The sequence below is a fragment of the Gopherus evgoodei genome, chromosome 10 (assembly GCF_007399415.2).
Source record: "Gopherus evgoodei ecotype Sinaloan lineage chromosome 10, rGopEvg1_v1.p, whole genome shotgun sequence".
In the NCBI taxonomy this organism is placed as follows: domain Eukaryota; kingdom Metazoa; phylum Chordata; order Testudines; family Testudinidae; genus Gopherus; species Gopherus evgoodei.
In genome coordinates this window covers 78,304,055-78,322,590 of record NC_044331.1, presented here as the reverse complement: position 1 = coordinate 78,322,590, position 18,536 = coordinate 78,304,055, and the positions used below count along the sequence as shown (strand labels likewise).

Below are 18,536 nucleotides of genomic sequence, written 5' to 3'. Positions count from 1 at the left end.
CACTACAGAGGGCTGAATAAAAAACTGAGGATACGCCTTTGCAAGCCAACTTACTCACCCAGCGTTTTATAAACTCCAATTCCCTTGTGAAAAAAGGGGATGATTATCTCTACCAAACCGAGGAGTCAGCTACTGCACTAAGGTTACGATTTGCCCAAGAAGATGTAGCAAATCACTAAGACTCAGGACCCAGAAGCCCCAACTCCCAGTCTCCTGCTTTAACAGCCAGATCAGATGCCTTCCCAGATAGGGGTAAGGAAATAAGCCACCATTTCTATGCAGGTGAAGGAGGAAGAGGAATGAACCATGCACCATGTCTCCTCTCTTTGCAGACCAGTAGGGATTACAAGGATATTCCCATTCAGCAGAAATCCAGACACCTAATTATAGGCAGCGACCACACAGAGTAGGTGTAACTATTTACCATGTTGCTGCACTCGCTACTTATGTAGCCCTTGCACAGTCCATCTTCTTGGCACTGTTTTCTAGCCTTCTCTGGTGCCATTTCCACAAATGGCCTGGCAAACCCAGCACCTCATCCACAGGATTGTACACACAGCCCCTAAACCCACTGCCACCAGGAGCGCTCTATGCACTGCAGATGGCAGCGAGGTTTAATCTGGGGTGTGCAAAGGATTTCACAATGAAGTTTAGTGTTTACCCAGCACTGGACAGGTGTCAGATTCCGGTGGACTTTGGGCAAGTCACCATACCTGAGGCCAATCCACACTATGAAAGAGAGTCGAAAACCCTATTGAAAACAGCTTATAGTACTGCATCTGGGACAGCCTTTGCAAAACGGATTGGGGTTGGTCCCTTTTTCTGCCTTCTCAGATCATCTCATCTGTCTTCTCCCAGAAAGGGCAGGACTATACCAGTCTGTCCTTTAGACCCATGCTCTGCCCTCGCTAGTTTTACATGTCGTAAGCAACGGGACATCTGGCACTCTTCTTGGGCAGCTAGGGCTTGGGGGGAGGGATAGCTCACTGGTTTTGAGCATTGGGCCTGCTAAACCCAGGGATGTGAGTTCAATCCCTGAGGGGGCCACTTAGGGATCTAGGGCAAAAATCAGTACTTGGTCCTGCTAGTGAAGGCAGGAGGCTGGACTCAATGACCTTTCAGGGTCCCTTCCAGTTCTATATATATTAGTCACAGCCTAACAGACTTTTCCCTTGAGAGAATTTGATATCCAGCCTAAATTTCCCTTTGCTCAATTGCATCCTGTTATTCCTAATTACACCTTCATGGACCACTCTGAACGATTCTTCTCCCTCTCCTGCTATTTAGACCTTAACAAGTACATGGAGCCAGTTATTTGTTCTACACTTAATAGTCACTTAACCAAACTCCGTCACCCAGAGCTTCCCTGTCAATCAATCCTTGCCGATTATTAATCATGTTTGCAGCCCTTCTAGCTGATGGTGCCCTGAACCATACAGGGCATTCCAGCTGCAGTCTTACCAGGCCCCTAGAAAGACAACTATCTCCACACATGCAGCTCAAAGGCCAGGCCTCCGTTTGCAGGGAACTGATCTATAGCCATTTTTGCTGAACTGTGATCCTACAAAAACAAACCCTGCATAAGAGCGCTCGGGAGTCGGGGTGAATGTGGGTGCTAGTGAACCATTAATATAGGGAGGAAAGCAGAAGAAATGATCGACTGCTGCCACTTAGAGTGGCACCAGCATCTGACCAAAGGATCGGGGAGAGATATTCACCCACACAGACTCCTGATGCTGCAGAGGTTCCTTTCCCCTGCAGAATCTCCCCCGTCATTCCAAGAGACCTGATTCACAAGCAGTAAGTCATTCATCTTCCCCCTCCCAACCCCCCCCAGATGATTAATCTTTAGTGGTTTCCATCCTTTACATCATCTGGCCCAGCATGTAGGCTTATAAATGGCATGAGCAAGCTAACACTGAGGGATAATCGCTGTGGCTGCTTTAGCATAGGAACATGACTCTGAGCAATTGTTCAAGAACAAGCCCCCCACCCCCCTGCAGCTGCAGAAAGGGGAGGGGTGGGTGGTTAAGTCAGCCCAACCTCTGCATATGCCCAAGTTTTCAACCAAGGAATTTCTGCATGTCTGAACAAGCTCTGTATACCCAAGGCTGCGGAGTCAGGAGCACCATGCTGGCAAGCTCCCTGAATATATTTAGTTTGAGATAAAATGGGAGGGGACTATGAGTTTTATTTCCCACAACCTGCACAAGCTTTATTTGTACTGATCACTCAACATGGCTGGAGTAATTTGCAAGAGCGACATTCGGCTTTAAACGAAAAGTCACAGAACCCTGTGCAGTTAAGTGTAGTGGTCTCAGCCCAGGTCCCCCGGGACAGGGGTCTGTGTCCCCAAAAGATCAATAGAAAGTCATCCTCATGAACAGTGAGCACATATTGTCCCAGGATTGACTGGGACATGGAGACCAAGCTGCGCCATCATTCATCTAGGACAGGACAGTGGGGGAGGCATGTGGCAAACTCCGTTCTGTGGACAACGGACTTCAGAGCTGTTACTCTAACATCGGCATTCACAGACACAGCCAGCCAGAGCCTTCCTGACCAAGGTAGCCTGCAGGAGTTACTCCATGGCAAGGCAGTGGAAGCACAGCGGGGCATATGCTCTCCGTCTCCCCGCTGCACCAGTAGTCACCTGACAAAAGCGTTAAATCTACACCAGTCACTTAGCACACCGAAAATAGAGAGATTGCAACAGAGCATCGTTCCAGGGCTCCACAATGTCACGTGTATTTGGTGCTGGAGAAGGGCTGTGTCGACAGCCCTGGAGACCAGCATCAGCTATTTGTCCGCCGCACAGGAGTGTGCCTTTCCCAACACCACACCTTGCCTGTTCTCCTTTATCCTGCCTTGCATGGATTCTTTGTCAGGGCGGGAGGAATTCGCTCAACGCGCCCAGACAGGCACAAGCCATCCTTGGCCTCTCCGCAGACAGTGGCAGTGAGGCCAAGTTACGAACGTCTCCCGCTCAGAACATTTTGGCTTCCTCACAATGTCTTGTTTCCCAAATGGGCCTTGGGGCGATTCTGCAGCAGCAGCCAGCCATCCTCCCACACATCACTCAATCCTATTGGTGTCCTCCCTGCACCAGAAGCACCATTTCTGGCCTGGAAAATCCACATGGGACTTGCTAGCTGGTTTGCAATCCACAGACTGGAGCTATCATCTCAGGGCTGCTCCAAGACGGGTCATCAGAGCAGCCTATGCATGGCCTATGAGGACAGCCATGCAGCAAGAAGGCCAAGCAGGCGCTAGCCAGAGCGTAGCTGGAGTCTAGCCCAGGAGAAGTGCTTGGAACAAACAGTAGGGCCGGGCCTAGGGAGGCAGGGTGCCATTTCCTCCCAAGTCCAGGCCTATGTTTGGAAGATAGTCCTCAAAGCAAGTCCTGAGGACTATTACTTGGGCCTCACAAAGAAAGAAGTGCCACCAACACTGATCCCAGAGGCAAGAGCATCCTTCTGTGTGCAGCCTCTTCCCTCTAAACGTCAGTGCAGCAAGCACTCCTACCCTGCGGTTACAGCTGGCACTGTTATTACATGATGGCAGTCTCTCAAGTTCACCACGCTAAAGCCTGGGAGATGAATTGGTTGGTGCGCTGGGTCAAAGCTGGTGGCACCCTCCACATCAAGTGGTGATGCAGCTTTTATTTAAAGCCTGCAGCCATGAATCTGCACGTGCGTTCTCTTTGCAACCTGTAGATCATGACATCCAGAATTAGGCTTTCCCCCCAGAAGTCCATTCTGAGACAGGGCCACAAGAGATCCAGCAGCCCCAGGGTCAGATGGAGGATGCTTCAAAAGATATGTTGTGGCCCCATCACCAATGATGAGACCGCTACATAACTGTTGGCCTTCTAGTGCAGAGACAGAACTGCCTTGAACCACCAGAGAGACAGGCAGAATTTTTAAAATCCACATGCCATCCTTGTGTGCAAAGCCACTCCAATCCCATAGCAAATCGGCTCCTTCGACTTCCCAGCTGAACTCACTGGACTTTGAGAGGAACAAGTTGCAATTTATACCTGGTCAATTTTCAGGAGAGCACTTAAAAAAAAAAAAATAGGTAACGGAATTGGAGCAGGGAGGCCAGGGAATGAGTCAGAGGAATCTGAGCACCCAAAACATTCCGATTCCATACAGCCATCCCAACTAGAAGGTTACTGTAGTTCAGGCACCCATCTTAGTATGACACATGGCTAGAGATGCTGCAAGGGTTTGATTCCAGAATTGCTTAGCTGTGTTCCAAAGTCTTCCCCAACTAACTAAGCTACAGCTGTAACAGGACACTCCACTGGGCCAGAGAGAGCATTTGCGATGAATCACCCAGATAACACACAATCTTGGGTCTCTCCTTGCCAGCCCACCCTACATCAGCCAGCATGTTGGCTTCTCGCTCTACTGAAGTCCACTATAAAACTCATCCCATAAAACGAAACACATCCGGCTCTCAGAAGGGGTCTTACAGAACCTGCATTATATCAGTCAGACTAACAGATCTTCCAGAGAGAGCAGTCATTCATCAGAGAAGTTCCTTGAACCACTCGGAGCCAGCAGCCATGGGAGTTTTAGACATTTGCAGTGAAATGGTCGACACATTGCACGAGTGAACAACAATTTACCAAGCATTGTGGTGGATTCTCCATCACTGCCAAATTTTCCAATCAAGGTGGGATGTTTTTCTAGAAGATCTGCTCTAGGAATTATTTTGAGGAAGTTCCATGACATGCATTATGCCGGAGGTCAGACTAGATGATCACAATGGTCTCTTCTAGCCTTGGAATCTATAAGCCTTACTACAACCCAGACAGTTATATTCACCTTTTGTAAAGGTGAAGCACCAAAGTGGTCTCATCTCAAAACACACCTCTTGTTTCTGGGCACCTGGGTCACCAGAGGGAAGGATCTTGATGGCCACCTACCAGCCACTGGTGGTCACAGACTATGTTACAAAACCAATGCAACACTGAGCATGACTACGTCTCTGGGACAGAGCTAACTTAAACTAGCCCACGTCACCCCATCTCCAGTCCCACTCATTGAACAGGGGAACAGTCATGCTTTCATTTTTGGTTGTGCTCAGGATGGAAGTGAAGAACAGGCAACAGTACCAGCCAAAGTGGCACTCAGCAAGGTCAGGCACCATGCTAGCTTCCCTCATGCAACCAGGTCAATGCCCTTCCAGCCCTGACCTGTAAGCCCTGTGCTATTCTTGTCCTGAGCAGACACTGCCAACCAATGCTGAAATCAGGGGTGGGTGTTATAAGGAGGCCAGACTGCTATTAAGGTTCAATTTTCACTTTGCGATTCCAGCTCAGAACCTAGGTCTGCTGGAGAGCAGAGGCCAAGCACACACTGTCCCACTGCAACGCCATTCCCTGTGGGAGCTCACAAGAATTGGGGGCCAGCCAGCCACTCCCAGGAGGATCAGACATTCTTCTCTTCAGTCAACTCCAATTACAACTTGTCCACATTCAGCTGCTGCTGCAAGGCGGAGAATGTGCATGTGTTTTGCCTCCTAGCTAGACCAGTTGTCAGAGCTTCAGTGCCAAAGAGCCTACTCTCAAGACAATACCATTTCTAAAAGCAGTGCCTTCCCATCCCAAACACACACACCCTGGCCTGTAGACAGTAGTCATGTGTTAGTTTGGTCTCTACACAGTGGATGAAAAGAGAAGATTCCTAAAGTAGTTGCCAGTTGAACCACCACCACCAAGCAGCCCAGCCTAATGAATGAATCACGAGAACTCTGGGAGAACCATAGCTGACATCCTGGCATGTACATTACCTGCTCTTCACTCCCCATCCCCTAAAACAAGGATCATAGTCAGCCACAGCCCTGCACCCCATTCCGGAATACGGGCTGATGTCTCACTAAGTACTGACCCTAGCTCCAAAACAGATCTGCCCTTTGCTGCAGGAAAGTCACTAGGACGTGTACTTTGCAAAAAGCTCCTCTGTCAAGAAACTAGGTAAATAACTCAGCTCTCTAAGAACAAAAAGCGAGTGATCCAAAACAAAGCCATCCAGCCTTCTTTCCCCAAACCAAGAGTTAGGTCAGCCGTCACCTTCTGTAAGTAACGGCTTCTCTCGCAGTGCCAACCACACACACACATACACAGCCCGCCCCACCACACTTCTAATAAGAGCAGAAATTACCAAAGCCACAAAATTAATGTCTAGCAGGTTCAAGTTAGCACAACTCAATACATTCCTGCAACTGCTTGGGAGGCCTCAGTCCAGCTGCTAGTAGGCTCCACTCATACCACAGCTGCTGCATTCCTTGGGAGCGCCTCAGTGCCAGTCCAGCTAAGGATGCCCCCAAAGGATAATAAAAACATAGCAGGGGCAAAGTGGGGCAGATTAGGCCCTACGCGGAGGGCCTGGAGGTGTCAGACACAGTGGCACAAGCAAGCTGCCTACAAATCCCTCCTGAAAACTCCCCTTTGCCAGGAGGCCTACAAAAAACTTGACAATGGCAAGGCAGCTGGTGAGCTGAGAGCAGAGACTTTCGCACTGACCAACAGTCTCGTCATTTCCTTGTGCCTGTCTGTATCCATCTGTTGTCTCGCATCTCATACTTTGATTGTAAGCCCCTTGGGGGCAGAGACCATCTTTTTGTTTGGGGTCTGTACAGCACCTAGTGTTAACGGGGCCCAGGGCCACAACTAGGGCTCCCAGGAGCTGTGGTAATACAAACAAACAGCAGCCCTAGCCTCACAGACAAAGGAGGGGCCCAGGTACAGGCCCAGGGAGGGAAATCTTTCTCTTTACAGAGCCCGTGTGCAAAGCTGACCCCCCTCCCAGAGCCCCGTCCCAGGTCATCGCCGCGGAGAAGAGACAAAGCACCTCAGAATATGTCGCAATCCAGGGCTGCCATGCCACAGCATCGCCCACAAGCATCTGCTTCTCTCTGCCAATGAGCCGCCCATCTTTTGGGTTCTTCTCCCTTCCTCCGGGAGCCTCATCTGGACTCAGTTACAGAGAGCCGGCAGCTCCTTAATTTGATGAATACTTTAATGGCAAGATTGGAGGCCACATTGCACCAGCTTCCTCCAAAAGCAGGTCACTCCCATGGCCGGGCTAGCACCTCTGGGTTCTCAGGTTCACATCAGATCTCTCCATAACCCAGGGAATCCGGTGCCTGGGGCTAGTCAAAGGGTTCTGCTTATCAGGCAAATGGGAGCAGGTCTGATAACGCTAGCCAACTTCCATGCACAGGGGCGTCTGCAGCCAGGATGCAAAACCATCGCCAGGGTATCACCCCAGCCAACAGCCTGAGGTGCTGCAGACCAGTCCTGTGGACACCAGTGTGTTAACTACAGAGTGCACTTTGTGGGGAGGAAAGGGAAACGAGAGGTGTTAGAAGGACCCAGCCACCCCCACACACATGCACCCAGCCCTTGGAAAGGCTTCAGAGGAGGGGTTCTACACAGGCCATCAATGAATCTAAACGACTTCTGTAATGGAGGGGATGGCGCCAGGTGGAGAACAGGAACCTCAACTGTCCCTGGAGCATCTGCCTCGAGGCTGAGCGCAGCACAACCTCTGCTTTTTCAAGCACCTAAAGAGAACCACCCCTGCCCGCCTCAGCCTTGCAACAAGCAGGTCTGACTCAGCACAGCTGCAATCCTGCTATAAACAAGCTACATTTGGAGGCCTCGATGCAGCTTTGATTATTTACTCTGCATGAGGGGGGTGGTGAGCAGGGACCTCATCTTTTGGTGGGCTTGGGGGTTTTATTTATTTATTTATTTATTTTTAATATATAAGTGACTCCTGATCCTTTAAGATTCTGGCCCTGCTTCCAACCTCCCTTGCCTACGCTCCCCCGAGCTGTGCCAAGTTCTGCTGGATGAAAGACAGCACCTTTGTGTTGCCCTCGTCTCCCGCTTGGGCCCGTTCCAAGCCCAGCTGCTGGAGAGAGAAGCTGGAATCTCCAACCACAGTTGCCGACTGAGTTTCCTCCTTCCTCTCCCCTGCAGCCAGGGAGAAGATGGGCCTTGGCCGAGCCTTGGGGAACAAGGAAGAAAAAACCCTCCTGACTAATGAAAGACGTTAATTCTGCCCCCTCCTCACACTCATGCCAGTCTCACTGCACACAGGTGGGGGGCTGGGATTCAAAATCCAAGCGACGTTCGCAGCTCCCCGGGCAGAGGAACTCCAGGACGCAGCTGGTGATGGAATCTGGGAATCACCCAAGACTACACTGAAATTACCAAAAAACAACAGCAAGTCCAACAGACCTGCACTCTTTGGGACCCCACTCTCTGTCTGCCTTCTCCTCTTTGCCGTCCCCCCACCCCCAACTCCAGCCAACCCTCGCAGAGTATCAGTAAAGCCAGAGGTACGTTAGAAGTACCAGTTCAGGCCCTGATTCAGCAGAGCACTTACAGTAAAGCACCTGCTTGTGTACTTTGCTGAATTGAGGCCTTAAGCCCTGGTACTTCATTTCCCATTTGCACAGCCTCTCTTCAGCTCACACCAGATTTTCCTTGTTCCTTGGCAGACAGAATCCACCCAGCTGAGCCTGGGGTCCTGGCTCAAACACCAAGAGAGCTTGCATAGGCAAGGAGAGTTTATTTTCCTCGCCACGGTTTTTACTGATAGGTGTGAGCTAGTGACCTTATGGCATAAAGGAGGGAAAACAGCCCAGCATACGAGACCCAGCAAAACAAGTGACTGTCAAAAGCAGCAAGGAATAAAATAAGGAACCCGTGTGCAATCTGCCTCTCGAGTGTAAGGAGCTGAAAGCTCCAGCCTGTGGCTTAGCCAGAGGTCTCCAAGGAATAATGCTTCAGGCGCAATCCCACGTGTCTGACCCAAGGGGGTTCAGTGCGCGTCCCCCCTACCCCACAAAGCTACTGTCCTAGCAACCAAGCAAAGGGCCTTTTCTGGCAACATCCTGCAAGAACAAGTTGCACAAGGCAGGGGACTCAATGGAAACTTCCACTGCAATGCACGCGATTTACCCAGGGCGACCTGCAGAAAATCCTTGCAGGAATTATCTGAGCCCACTGTAAGCATTCCTCCCAGCACGCAAGACAGACAAAACCAGAGCAAGAGCAGCTCGGCACATTCTGACTCCTAGATAACCCAGCTCTGCTCCACCGAGGATAGATCTGCCCCTGGAACGAGGGCTCCAGGGTTACATGAACCCCCGTAGCTTACAGGAAGGGCCAGCTCAGAACAAGCTCACTTTGGCGCTGGTGGGAGGGGAGGCAAGACAGGGTCCCCTTGTTCCTCAGAGTCTATGCACTAACAGATCTGGCATTGGATCCCAAAGGTTCAGGGACTGGCTGTTCTGCAAACAACTCCCTCAGGGTCAAGCAGAGGATGCTCAGCATGAAGTTTTCCCATACTCTGCACAGGGAGAAAGATCACCCTCTTCTTCCCTATGTCCTCCCTGCCTTTAGTCCTTGGCGTACCAGATAAATAACCCCTTTGTCTCCTCTTGGCCATGGCTTTGTCCTGAGACAGAACGTCCCTCTGCTCGCAATCCCGGCAAAATATCCACCAGCCAGGCTGTGAGTCAAGCCCCAAACCACCTTCTCTCACCCTGGAACTCCCACCTGGCCAGTGCATGCAGGGACTCCAATTAACTGGAGGGGGCGCTGTGCAGCAGGCCAAGAGGTCTGTCCATGTTTGTTCACCCAGGTAAGCAGAGGAGATGGATAGTTGGCCGGAGATCCCAGCAGAGCAGCAGTTGCCTCATAGCTCTCCCCACCACAGCTGTGTCCAGCGGTCACACTCAGACCAGGTGGGCTGGCAATCACCGGGCAGCCGCCCACAGGCTCTTGCATTGGAGCAGCAATACCTTTAAATCAGTCTGAATGCTGCCGGGGTGAAGAGGGATTACTCTTCGGGAAAGGCTGTAGGGCATTTTTGCAGAATGTGTCAGAGCAAGCTGGAGGGTGGGCTTTGAACCAGCCTGGGCAATGGGGAAGAGAGACAACTGCCTCCATCTGCTGACCTCAGTGGGTCTGGAACATCACACCCCAGATGTGGGGCAAGACATCCTCTTCACCCAGACTCAAGGTCTCCCATCAAGGACTCCCCACCGTAAAGCTCCTCCTCTCCCCACTGTGTGGTAGCTGAGAGCCTGGAGGAAAAAAGCCCTCCGTCTACGTCACAGAGTCACAGCTACAGACCCCACCATTTAGCAGGTGGCACTGTGACTGTTCATAGCCCAGGGGCACTCAGCCAGCACACTCTGTCCATGGGGCAGAGCAATCGACACTAGCTGCCTACTGCTCCCTTCGACACTTGCTCGCTGCACTGCATGCTCCATCAGAGCTTTCCATGCTGGACATGGACGTCCCAGTGGTGCTCGTCCTGCTGCAAAAAACTTAAAACCGAAGACTGGGCCCCAGAGCCTGACCAGACACAGCAGGGAGAGATATTGCACCCAGCCACCACCCAAACTATGCTGGGGCCATAAAGCAAGACGTGAATGTTCAACATGAAAAAGCTGCCTCTTCTAGAGCGCGTTTCAACCATAGATCTTTTCTAAGGAGCATCCCCAACTGCATTTTACAGATGGGGAAACTGAGACACAGAGCAGTGACGTGACTTGTCCAAGGTCACCCAACAGGCCAGTGGCAGAGCTGGAAATAGACCCAGGAGTCCTAGTTCAGTGGTCTGTTCACTGCCAAGGCTGATCCTAGTTCTCGGGACATGTTACCAGAGCAATCTGAAGGCTAAAGGAATCTTCCACAAACCTGGAGATCACCCCACCTCTAAGAGAAGAGCCACACTGCTGAAAGTCAGGGTCTGGCACATTCCTTTAGGCACCACTGGTTAGTTTTAAGGAACTCCGTGATAGAATAAGAGCAGGACCAGGAGTTCACGCCGAACGGGCACCTTCGCCTCAACCCCTTTCTCTGCCATATACTCTGCTCCAGCAAGAGGGAGGTTTTAGAGCTGGCTGAGAGCAGTAAAGCCAGCCAGCCGAAGAACCGATAAGACACTTGCGTGTGGGAAGTTGTCTTGTGTCTGCGCAGAGGGATCCAGCTTACCCATAGACCCAGACTTCTATTACACACATTCACATGCATTTCCCTTGCTTTCTACTTGTTTGTTTTTCCATCTTTTCCCTTTAAGCCCTGCCAGCCCAGGAGGTGCCTGGGGAATTGTGGTTTGATCTCTTTGCCCTTCACATTTCACCAAGTACCGTTCCCCTGCAGCACAGAGAGTCCTGGGCCACTAGCACTTCCAGCCAGCAATTGCACACCCAATTCCCTTCAGCACCTGAATGCAGGAGTTCAGACCTACCATCCTCCTGGCAGCATAGGCCAGGACAGGGTACAGAGCTGGGAGTCAGCAATTCTGTTCCTGACTGGCCGGGTGACCTCTGAGCAGGTCATGCCACCCCTCTGTGCCTCAGTTTCCCACGCTCTTGACAAAGAGGGCTGCTTGTGCAGTCTGAAGTTGCAACCGACTCCCATGACTAAACAGCGTTCCTCTTTGGCTAGAGCTACTAACACAATAATGTGATGGGAATCCCAGTCATCTCAGACCAAGCATGTTAAACTATGGGAGAGAGTGCCCAAGGGGGTGAGTTCTGTTGGACGGTGCTGGCTAGAGTGGCCAGTCCCTTCCACACAGATAAGGAGCCTCGGGACTCAAGCTAGCTGCAATAGAGCGAACATGCACTGCACCATGTAAACCAGGACATGCACTGGTACAAACTGGAGTAGGCTGCACTGGCGTAAGTTACACTGGACCAGTGTGAACAATGTTTGCACCAGCACAGCTAACACTGGGGGCTGAAGCCCTAATACAGGCAAAGCCTCAGTTACATGGACTAGTCCTAAGCACCCCAGAGAGCATGGGGCTGCATCATGCTCCCAGGAAACCAGCACAGGCCACCCTCAGCCCTACACAAGCTCTCGAGACACCGGCAACACCAAGAAATTCAGAGACTACACACTTTGTGCCATAGCCACCGGGCCATGCTGCGACCCAGCATCGCCAGCCCATTGACCAATGGGATCACAACTATACAGGGCCTATGAAAATAGACCAGCTTTGTTACAGCTTTTAAAGGCCTTCTGAATAGGGCCAATGGAGCCACTAAGCAAGCAGAGAGTTTCCCAGCATCCCACTAATCCTCCCTCCTTGGCCCTGGGTCTTCCTAGGATTTGGGTTCTTCTTTATAAGCCAGCAGAGCACAGCCTTCCTTTTGTATCCCCCTGACATATTACCCCAGCGAGGAGCCAGGTTGCTGAGATACTACAAATGTATTGTAAGGCTCTGCTGCTCCTGCCTGAGCAGTGTAAATTATTTAGGGGACTTGGATCAACCCCCAGAAGAGAAAAGAAAGAGCGAGAGAGACAGACAGACACACTTAGGAAGTTGTATCCTTTGTTTTCACATGCAGGCCCAAATTCTTGCAAATAATTGCCTCCAGGATGTCCCTCCACGGAATGAGGGGGGGTTGGCAGGGAAGCCATTCCAGGACAGAGCCCCACAGAGTGGAGGTGAAGTGTCTGCAGGGAGTGTGGAATGCAAGGACCATTCCCCCGAAAGGCAGGGTTGTGAGCTATCCCACCGCAGGACCTGGCTGGGAGCTGCCACTAAACAGCAATTCAGGGGCGGGGGAGGGCCCAATTTGCAGACAGTAAGTGGGGCACAGTCAGGTTTAGAGCATGAATCCACCACCTCTGGCACCCTCTGGGTACAAGCCATTGTATAACAGCATGTCACCCAGCCCACTCTGCCCCGGGGGCAGGGGAGAGCTGGGAAGCTAAAAGGCACCCTCCGCCCCAGACACCTACAGTGTGCCTGAGCATCTCACACACTGCCCCAGACCCGGCCCCTGCCCCACGACATGCATGTACTTGCACACACTGCCTCAACACGCATGTCTTTGCGCAGCCCGTCACATGCACAAACACACACCAGCACACCTCCCCCTTGGAGCTGGAAAGCGCTAAGCCCAGCACAGAGAGAGACAAAACACACGGGCTTGTTGAACTCTCGAGGATAAAAGCCGCAGCCCCAGCCCCAGCCAATCACGCTGGAGCCAGCCAAAGGACCCAGATCTGCAGCCACGCTCGCACAGGAGAGAAAGGAGAGGGTTTTCATGTAGAACGGAGCCCTGCCGCCCAGATCACAGGAATCCAAGTCCCCGAGAAGGAGAGAGAAGCAGGCAAACATCCCAGCTGACCTACTTTTTCTGGGCACTGCTACAGAAGGGTCTGAGCCTCCGCAGCCACAATCCTCCAACAACCAAAGACACCCCGCAAGGAAACCAAGAGACTCTAGGAACAGGAAGGATTCCTGGAACGGGGCCACGCTGCCTCAGTCCAGGCCTCCTGGGGCGCTCCCATTCCCCTCCATCCAGCCGGAGAGCAAGCATTTGGGATCATGGTGGGGGTGGGCATGCCATCCATTTCCCACTGCCTCATGAGAGCCTGAGGCACACACCCCGCCTCCTCCCCCCCTTCCCTCCACACACAGAGCGCCCATTTGGGCCAGCCCCTCGTCCTACCCAGTAAGGGACCTGTGGGTCGGTAGCAATAGCTTCTCTAGGGCCCGCCCAGACACGGACTGTGATGCACCCCGACCAAGCTAGACTTGGCGCGTCAGGCTCTGCCCCATTTCCGCCTAGGCCAGCCAACGCCAGCCCCACACACACTGGGGCGGGGTCCCCCAGCACAGAGTCCAGGGGAGCAGGCTACTAGCGACCCTCACTGAAGCCCAGCACAGCCACTCTGCTCCTCAGGCCCCCAGGCTGCGTAGCGCAGGGCTGCTTGCCAAGCTTCGCCATGGTCTGGCAAAGCCCAGCCGCATCCAACATCGCTCCCGGCAATCGCAGTCCTCAATGCGACAGCTGCCATGGGCTTTGCACAACCGCCACAGGGAAGGCGGTGGCCCGTCTGCAGCCCTCCACCTCAGGGACGAGGCCCATAGCAGCACTGAGGAGGCAGCCACCACACCAGGGAAATAAACAGGGAGCAGGGGGAATGTCCACCTCCAGGAGGCGCCACTTACCATCTCGTCCAGGGCGTAGCGCAGCAGACCATGTTCGTAGAGGATGAAGAACCGGCGCTGCCATTTCTGGAAGAGAAGACACGGCAGTTGGTAAACAGAGCTCCTTTCCCCTCTCATGCTGGCCAGAGAGCTGCTATGGATCAAGTCAGCTTCCTCTCTAGGTCTGGCCATTGGGAGAAAGGAGCTGGATCCTTCCACAAAAGGAGAGCTCAGCCACATGACACAACCCAGTGTCCACATCATCCCCAGATTGCTCTACTGCCGGCCATATACGGATCAGCAGCAGAAGGGACCCAGCGCGATGCTGGGTGGGCTACAGAACCACAGCCAGCATGGGGTTCCCAGGGAGTGGAAGGTGACCTCAGGGAAGCGGGACACTGCCAGAGCGTGCATGCCAGGGGACGCTGTACTCTGGCCGAGCACTCGGACGACTCTAGCACTGCCCTGGTTTTCAAAGGCAATCTAGCTGGCCATCTGGAGCCGGGTTCCCCTGAAACCAACCCTGCTCGAGTGTCAGCCTGCCCAAACCTGGCCATGTTATAACAGACATGCTCTCAGGCATGCACCCAATGTGTGGCATATACACCAGGCCATGGGAGCCATTTGCCCTGCAAACACCACCTAGCACACCTTGGCATGCGTTACCTTTCAGCATGGTCAGGGATGGCACTGTATCGTTAATGGGCGGAGACGGATAGCGGCGGCACTAGAAAGCACGTTCCCCCTCGGGTGACCTTGCCAGGGCTCCGTGGGAGGCCCTCATTCACACTAGTCTGAGTTTTCTAAAGCTGATTTACTGTCTGACTTCCTTACATGGGTATCCAAAGTAGTGCTGGGTTATTTGCAGCCAGATCCTGAGTTATGTCAGCTGCATCTCAGATAACACAGGAAGTGGCTCAGAAGGATTTGCTCCAAGGCGAGGTGGCATAGATTAGAGGAGCACGTGCTGGTGCCAGGCGGATGTACACAGAGGGGGAGAGCAGAGGCTGGAACATCCCATCACTGGGCGGAGACGCAAGAGCCTGGTGCAAACCTGGGCCCCTTAGACTGGAAACGCGACTCCCTCCCCAAGCAGCACTCTTCTTCCCCCCCGGAAACCCACCACCAGCCTCCACTCTGTCTAGGGTGCATTATCCCAGCCTACCTGACTTTTGGTCCCCTCCCCTGCATTCATTCAAGCATGTCCTATGCTTGCAGCATTAGGGAAAAATTCAGTATGCCTAGGGCCCAAAGAAGCTCCATAGAAACTGGAAGATTCCCCCACCTCACCCTTATTCTCAGCATGCAGATCTCAGGCAGCCTTGCCCCACCGTCCCGGGTGAATTATAGTCTCACATCTCCTGTGCTCCAGCAGGGATGAGGCATGGGGCTGTCCCCGCCCCAGATCCCCAGCCTTCACACAGCTGGGAGCTGGAGAATTTCACTTGGGCTGCGTCTCCTTAACACAAAGATGGTTCTTTCTTACAGTCTTGTGTGGTGCCTGACCAACCCCAATTACCCTGCCCCTGCCACCCTACTGAATGGCATCACTAGAATGCTCCAGGTCAGTGAGCCAGACGCAGGCATGAGTCTCCTACTCCATCAAACATCTGCCAAGACCCCACATGTTTGCAGGCAGCCTAAGCAGTCTAATGGCTCTGCATTGCCATTTGCCACCACATCTATGCCATTTGCCTGTAGACTTGCTTGGCACTGTGCTGCCCTGCCCTGTACGATTTACAGCCCTGACTAAGGGACACGTGATCATTAGAGATGGGTCCCCAGCAACCCTCCAAACTCCCTCAAAGCTGCAGGGGGAGGTGTCAAACTTGGGATCCAGATTCTGTGGCTTGAGCCCAACTCAGTAATAATTTATCATTATGGCTCATGTTACAAACATGGCCTTGGACACTATCCCACTCACAGCACTTCCCTTCTCAGGCATGAGACCCTAGCATTGTACTGGCAACTACAGCCACCGCCTAGCTAGAGAAGCGGTCTCAGCACTGTACCTAGAGCTCTCGGTACAACTCTGCAGCTGGAAGGACGGAAAGCCAGCATCCGCTGCACACATTCTGCTGGCCACCAGCAGAACTGCCTTTACCTTTCCGATGGGAAGGTCTCTCTTAACCCATTCGCTGCTGGATCTCTCCCACCTACAGGAGACTATTTCATTACCACCTACAGCACACACAGGGGGCGTTGCTCTTCCTCCTGATTTCCTCGGGACGCCAAGCATCAGCCAATGCGTCTCCCAGCAAACCGAGGCACGTGCAGTGGGACTGGATTACTGCTGAACACGTGGGAGAGATGAGCTTGGGACGATGAAGGAGCAACAAACTTCCCAGAATGCCTCCCTGCACTTCCAATCCATGCGCCCTTCTCCATCTCCTCCCATGCTCCATCTGCCACAACAGCCAGAGTAGAAAAAGAAAGATTTTGCTTTCCTTACCCGGGAACGGTGCACAGGGTTGTCAAAGTCCGTCCCTTCTGGTGCCAGCAGCAGCCAACCGCCATAGATGGGCTTTGCCTACGAAGGAACAGAAGAGAACCTGTCAGCGGGAGTCTTAAGGAGACAGACCCACTCCCTCAAATATGGCGAGTCCACGTTTACTAGAGAATTCTGGGTGGGACCCAGCGTGTCCTCAGGACGTCAGGAACACTGGACACGTCCATTAAAGTTTTACGCCCTCAACCCAGCTGTCTGGAGGCCCAGGGCAGAAGCAGCTTTACGATTCACACTCCTTGGCCCTGAGTCAGCTAATCAATGTGAGAAAGAGGAAGTCTACATAAAGTCCCTCTCCTGACATAGTTCTTATGCAAGACACTCGTCAAGGACGCCCATCTGGAATCAGATGAAACCAAGCGCTACTGAAGAGTTGGCTCTTATTCACAGAAGAGAGCACCAGCAGCTTTATCAGCGCGGCCAGGTCCAATACTGAACAGTGTTCCCAAACTCACTCTTCTCCACAGTCAGTTCCAACATCCAGCAACCTGGCACAGAAGAGGGCCACTCCTAGTCACTCCACACTGGGAAGCGGCTCATTTAGCTGGTAACAGCAAAAGGAGGAGAAAGAATAACTGGAAAAAACTACCTGCATCACCCCAGAAATCAGCTGAAGAAAATCTTAGCTCCCCTCCCAGAATCATCTTCTTTAATGGAGGAACTAAACACTGCCAAAGGGAAGTCCTTGTTCCACTGCCTTTAGGACCATAGGACTGACCCTCCTGGGTCGGAGTCCAGGCCTCTGATATCACAGGCAACCCCAGTATACAAGGCCAGTCACCCCACTACTGAATGTCCAGAAGGGTCAGGCTGCAAAACACATTCTCCCCAAATCATCCTTCCGACACTTTCCCTCCTACCAGCTGAATATGCTACTCCCAGACCACAAGTGACTTACTGGACATGAAGATGGTGGATATCAGAGTCACGGTGAGCAACGTGCCATGGCATTGTCACCATATAGAAAACATGGTCTTGTTTACACAAATATTTACTTCGCAGCAAGGTGGGGTGTAAATCTACCCCGCACTAGCCTGCTGCCGCGTACTAACTGTCCATGGGGACCCTGCTGACGTGCACTAACAGTTCCTGGCCTTCAGAAGGGAGCTTAGGCCCAAAAATATCTAAGAATCAGTTCAAACCCTTTTCAAGTGACATCAATGTGAAATCTAGACTAAATTGTTTCAGGACTAACACTCCCATGGGCCATTCCTGTCAGTTTTTATGGTTTTGCAACACTTAAAAAAAAAAAATCCCCTCTGGAAAAATCCACACAAACGACAGGAAAAATTGCCTGTGCACCTGAAGCTGCCAAAGGCATGAAGTCCGTAAAGTTTGCAAACTGGAAACGAAATGAAGACGCCTCTTAATTGCTTATGAACTGAAAGAGATAAAAATCTCTTCTCCAATCTCATTCAGTGGCATGTTACATATCAGGCGTTGCTTGTAACAGGGAAAACAAGAGCTCATGACTGTCTGAAATTAAGGTGACAGTCCCTTTAAGAGGTTTTTTTGTTTGTTTGTTTTAAATAAAACAAAATATAATGTTAAATTAAAAAATCTGTGCACAGTTTGGTTTCAAGGCTGAATTTAAAACATTCCTCTGCAGCATCCCGCTGCCTTCCCAAACTCTGCTACTGAGGTGCAGCCTTAAACATTCGAGACACAGCTCCTGAATTTCCTCCCCACTTTCCTATAGTCACAGCTGATGATTTTACCTGTGATTCTAGCTTACAAGGACCCCTGCCCCTTACAGAGGCAGTGCACTGCAGTGGTAGGGAAAAGGACCATCTTTTTCTTCTGCATTTGTTCGTACAGCATCTGGCACAATGGGGCACTAGTGCCGTGCCAATAAGACGACACCCTCCCCTCAGGACGAGACCTTTCCTAAATCGTTTCTCCTCGGCGCGTCACTTTCCCTATTCATGAAGTGGGACATGTACCCAACTCTGGAAAGTGCTTTGGAGACCTTGACCAAAGTGCTAGAATTCCCCACCTCAAGCCAAGCTTTGACCAAATTCCAGCACTCCTTCCTTCAC

At 52.0% G+C, this 18,536-nt stretch overlaps 1 protein-coding gene across 11 annotated transcripts in view; it reads right to left on the bottom strand.

Annotated features, from left to right (window-relative positions):
• MPRIP (myosin phosphatase Rho interacting protein) overlaps positions 1–18,536 on the bottom strand; it is a 163,544-nt gene that overhangs the window by 125,493 nt on the left and 19,515 nt on the right. For all 11 annotated transcript variants that reach the window (XM_030577958.1, XM_030577965.1, XM_030577959.1 and 8 more), the window contains exons 2-3: positions 16,444–16,521; positions 14,013–14,078 (exon numbers count right to left, since the gene is read on the bottom strand). In XM_030577958.1, the coding sequence (XP_030433818.1) occupies positions 14,013–14,078; positions 16,444–16,521 (144 nt within the window). The remainder of the gene's footprint in view (positions 1–14,012; positions 14,079–16,443; positions 16,522–18,536) is intronic.